The 573-nt window shown below is 57.6% G+C and overlaps 1 protein-coding gene across 1 annotated transcript in view; it reads right to left on the reverse strand.

Moving 5' to 3' along the window:
- The window catches only part of EMH_0058430 (uncharacterized protein), a gene marked incomplete at both ends in the record, with an annotated part of 6,211 nt that overhangs the window by 3,766 nt on the left and 1,872 nt on the right, over positions 1–573 (reverse strand). Inside the window, one exon of the mRNA XM_013497580.1 lies at positions 1–571. Coding sequence (XP_013353034.1) covers positions 1–571 — 571 coding nt within the window. The remainder of the gene's footprint in view (positions 572–573) is intronic.

Here is a 573-nt window from a genome sequence, read left to right on the forward strand (position 1 = left end):
CTGCTGCTGCTGCTGCTGCGTGGCCTTGTTAGCAGCGGCTGCATCGGGCCCCTTTTTGCTTCGCCGCTTCCCTCCAGCAGCATCTGCTGCAGGAGCAGCAGCAGCAGCAGCAGCTGGTGCTGCAGCTGGTGCTGCTGTTGCTGCTGCTGTCTTTTTCCTGCTACGTGAGCCTGAAGCATCTGCAGCAGAAGCGGCAGCAGCAGCAGGCGCTGCTGCTGCTGCTGCTGCTGGTGCCGCAGCATTTCGCGGGGAGGAGCCGTTCTCTTTGGTTGTTGCTGCTGCTGCTGCTGTTGTTGCTGCTGCTGCTGTTGCTGCTGCTGCTGCTGAACTCTTGTGTTTTTTGCTGCTGCGTTTTGACTCTGAAGTATCTCCAGTAGCCTTCTTATCGTTGCTGCTGCTGCTGCTGCTGCTGCTGCTGCTGCTATGGCTGCTGCTGCTACTGCTGCTGCTGCTGCTGCTGCTGCTGCTACTATTGCTGCTGCTGCCGTTGCTGCTGCTGCTATTGCTGCTGCTGCTGCTGCTGCTGTTGCTGGCGGCAATGTGTTTGTCTCGTATTTTTTTCTTTAGTTTTGT

The sequence above is a fragment of the Eimeria mitis genome, genomic scaffold, assembly GCF_000499745.2.
Source record: "Eimeria mitis Houghton genomic scaffold, Emh_scaff2769, whole genome shotgun sequence".
NCBI classification, from domain to species: Eukaryota; Apicomplexa; class Conoidasida; order Eucoccidiorida; family Eimeriidae; genus Eimeria; species Eimeria mitis.